This window comes from Crocuta crocuta, unplaced genomic scaffold, assembly GCF_008692635.1.
Source record: "Crocuta crocuta isolate KB4526 unplaced genomic scaffold, BGI_CrCroc_1.0 scaffold234, whole genome shotgun sequence".
Taxonomy (NCBI): Eukaryota; Metazoa; Chordata; class Mammalia; order Carnivora; family Hyaenidae; genus Crocuta; species Crocuta crocuta.
Window position 1 is genome coordinate 2,071,305 of NW_027529647.1, and position 3,624 is coordinate 2,074,928.

General features: G+C 58.4%; 1 protein-coding gene across 4 annotated transcripts; it reads right to left on the bottom strand.

Annotated features, from left to right (window-relative positions):
• Positions 1–3,624, bottom strand: IL32 (interleukin 32). 4 transcript variants are annotated; one of them, XM_077762595.1, is made up of 7 exons: positions 3,226–3,310; positions 3,091–3,133; positions 1,717–1,755; positions 1,517–1,573; positions 1,118–1,138; positions 898–957; positions 1–592 (listed from the first exon to the last, which is right to left on the bottom strand). In XM_077762595.1, the coding sequence occupies exons 2-7, from the start codon at positions 3,103–3,105 to the stop codon at positions 287–289; spliced, it is 498 nt and encodes a 165-aa protein (XP_077618721.1). In that variant the 5' UTR covers positions 3,106–3,133; positions 3,226–3,310; the 3' UTR covers positions 1–286. The 4 variants fall into 4 exon arrangements, with proteins under 4 accessions (XP_077618721.1, XP_077618722.1, XP_077618724.1 ...); XM_077762596.1 differs by lacking the exon at positions 3,226–3,310 and adding an exon at positions 1,836–1,920 and having other exon boundaries at positions 3,091–3,112; XM_077762598.1 differs by lacking the exons at positions 1,717–1,755; positions 3,226–3,310 and adding an exon at positions 3,559–3,624.

Here is a 3,624-nt window from a genome sequence, read left to right on the forward strand (position 1 = left end):
TTTGATTCAACCAACTTTTTTCTTAAATGTTTATTTATTTTTGAGAGAGAGAGAGAGAGAGAGAGAGAGAGATCTCGAGAGTGCGAGTGGGGGAGCTGCAGAGAGAGAAGGGGACAGAGGATCCAAAGCAGGGTCTGAGCTGACAACACATTGCAAGATCAAAGGTGGAAGACAGACGCTCAGCTGACTGAGCCCCCCCAAGTGCCTGCAACCAGCTTTTCTTAAGAGCTCACAGCCGGAGCAGGGGTCCGGACCTGGGGAGGGAGGGCGGCCCCAGAGGGCTGGGCTAGGCCTGGATGCAGCTCAGGGACACACGAGCCACAGAGGCGCAGAAACTCTTAAGTGCGCTCCAGATGGCCTCCACCGCCTCGCTGAAGGCCTGCAGGCCGGCGGCCACCTTCTGCTTCACCCAGGCCAGCGCGGCCTGCCACTTCTCCTGCAGCTGGAGGAGCAGCTTTTTAAACAACCTCAGGACTCTGTCACAGAAGCCCTCCTCCGTCTCCTGGGCCCCTGGGTCCTCCTCCTCTTCCGAGGGCTTGCAGATTCTCTGACGTAACTCCTGCCGCACTTCGAGAAGTAACGGACTGGTCTCCTGCAAGGATGCGGGTGCCGTTCAGGGTCCCCCCTGGGGGTCGCAGCCCAGGTCTTGGCTCTGGCTGAGGCCTCCCAACCTTTGGGAGAATCGGGGAGCCAGAAGCCCAGGTTTCCCGCCCACAGCTCCCAGAGACTCAGCCCCTCAGTCCCTCCCCACCGGCAGAGACAAGCATGCTTGTGCCTGCGTGTTCGCTGACTGGCCTGCGCGGCCCCTCAGCCACGGAGGCACCCCCGCCCTCCGCTCAGGGAGCACCACAGCCACCACAGAACAGGTGGGGAAGGGGAATGGCGGCTCACGCTCACCTGATTGTTGTCCTGATAGTGAAGGTCCACGGCCTCGAGCATGACCTCATTGAAGCCATTCTGGGGAGAGGGGAGGGTTCGGAGGCTCTAGACCTGCTCCGGCCTGTGGCCTCCATGGGTCCAGGTGAGCCTCAGGGAGCCAGGATTCCGGACCCAAAACCCTGGCTGAGCGCAGCCCTGGGGACTGAGCTTTGGCAGGGGGGCCAATGCCAAGACTCACCTCCAGCTCTTCCAGTATTTTCTGGGGAGAGAATTGCTTGCTTTAAATTCCTGCCAGCCTCTCCCACCCTCAGTCTTATGCCCAGTCCCCTGCCTGTCCTCTGCTCCCCAGGCCCTCATAATGGGGTTCAGCCCAGGGGCCTGGGGAGCAGGTGTCTGGCATCCCTGCTCTGTCATCAATATGCCCAGTGACTTAGACACCTTCCTAAGCCTCCCTCACCTGTGCCCTCACCTGCCACACAGGTGTGAACTGGGAGGTTTTGCAAGGCTCTGCCCAGTGTAAGGAAAGAGCAAACCCAAGGTCGCATCTTCATCTTCATCACCATCACCATCATCATTGTGAAACCACCCACCTGCCCCAAACTGTAGAGAGCATGGGGATGGGGGCTTGACGACCCACCTTTTCTCCTTGGGGTTGGTGTTGATAATTATCACAGCACTCGTCCACCAACTGGTGCTGTGCAGACACAAGAGGTGGAAGTGAGCGAGGCCTCCTCCTTCCCCCTCCCGGGACCCTGGGTGGCCCAGAACATTCTCAGCTCCACACAGCAGAACCCAGGCCCCCCTCACTCCCCCAGACACACATTGGGAAGAGTTTACCATGTGCTCCCTCATAAACTCCACAGGAGATCTGGCTGCCTGTTGGGGTAAGAGTGATACTCAGACCCATGTGACCTTGCCACCCCCCACACTTGCTGTACACACACACATACACTCACCATGCCTGCAGCCGTGCATGTATGAACACTGCCCCCGACTATTCAGGATCCACTGTTACCAACCACCTGCTCCTCTCTGTGCCGGCTGAAAGTTGGCCAAGGGACAGACTGACCGTGGCTGCTGCTCTCAGAGGCAGTGACAGACATGCAGCTCCTGACTGCTGACTCTGCAGACCCCTCCCCCTTCTGGGACCCTCAGCTTGCCCCACAGAAGTGCAGGGTACCCCAGACACGTCCTCACCCGTCTCCACCTTAGGGCCAAATCTGGTACCGGCTCCCCTGTCGCTGGGCAGTTGGTGCCACACGCAGAATGTCCATGGCTCTGGGCAAATACCTTTTGTGAGGTACCCGTCTACACACTTTTTGGGTCCCTGATGGCACCATCCTGTCAGCCCAATGTCGCGTGATATCGGGGCAAAAGAAATTTGGTGGCACTGGCCAGAGGGAACAATTTGCTCTCCCAACTCTGGCTCCCAAACTGGGCGTGGCCACTGAGCCCGGGGTCAGGAGTCATTCCCTAGTCCATTGGGCCCGGGCATCTGGCCAACCTCACAACTGGGGTGGGGGGCTGGTAGGGTGGGGCAGGTGACGGGTAATCCCCAAAGGGAGGAATCCAAACACCAAGGCTGATGCAGGTCCTCGGCTGCGGGTCCAGGCAGAGAGGAATTTTAAAACTTTGCAGGAAGGCACTGCCTCCCCCCACCCCCCACCCCNCTACTCAGCTTGGTGCTTCTCGCCCTCGAGACCCTCCATTCTCCAGCTGCCCCACAAACATGCCGGTCTGACTCCTACAGCAACCGTCCTGCCCCCAAACCACACATAGTTCCTCAAAACCAGAGGGACGACACACACACACACACACACACACACACACACTCACAGAACTGCTCCCTATAGTTTACCCCCAGACAGGAAATCTGGCCCCACAACCAGGACCTACTGTACAAAGTGAAGGACTCAGAGCAAAATGAAATTGTGAGGCTATTTGTCAATAATTATTCAGAATTTCAGGATGAGCATTCAACAAAGTAAACTTGGGGTCGTTATGAGCTGGGGCCCTGTTGAATGCACGGGTCACATGCCTCTGACCCCCTGCTTCCCCAGTGGACTCCCCCATTGGCCTAGGAGCATGGGACAGAGCCAGGTGCACGTGGAGAGATCAGGGGGCCTGGGGGCCAACGTGGGCGGGGGAGGGAGACCCACAGTGGGGAAATGGTATCTGGGGCCCCCCACCCCTCCAATTGCTCTCACTCACCTTGGAGTAGCACATGGTTGCTCAGGTGTCCGAAGGCTGTGGCCTGGCAGGGAGGAACAGGTGTGAGTTCGGGGGTTCAGGGAAAGCAGCCTCCCTGCCACCCCCTCCTCCCCAGCCCTCCACAGAGTCCGTCACCTCAGAGATTATCCCAGCCCTTTCTGCTCCTGAGAGCCTCTGATTTAAGAGGGAGGAGAGAGGAGGGAGAGGCTGCGGAGGGTGGAGCCTGGCCTGGGGGCAGGATGTGAGACTCCGTGTGTGTGTGTGTGTGTGTGTGTGTGTGTGTGTGTGTGTGTGTGTGTGTGAGAGAGAGAGAGAGAGAGAGAGAGAGAGAGAGAGAGAGAGAGAGAGAGAGAGAGAGAGACTCCCAAGGAGGCTCCACACTGTCNGCTTCTGGCTGTGCCCCCTCCACTCTCTGAGCTGGGGTGGGGAATTTCAGAGCCCATTGACAAGCCTCTTCCCCAGCCTTACCAGCAAGAGAAGGAAAAGACAGGTAAAGTCCAGACTTGCGAAAGCAGATCGGGGTAATCCAGGGTC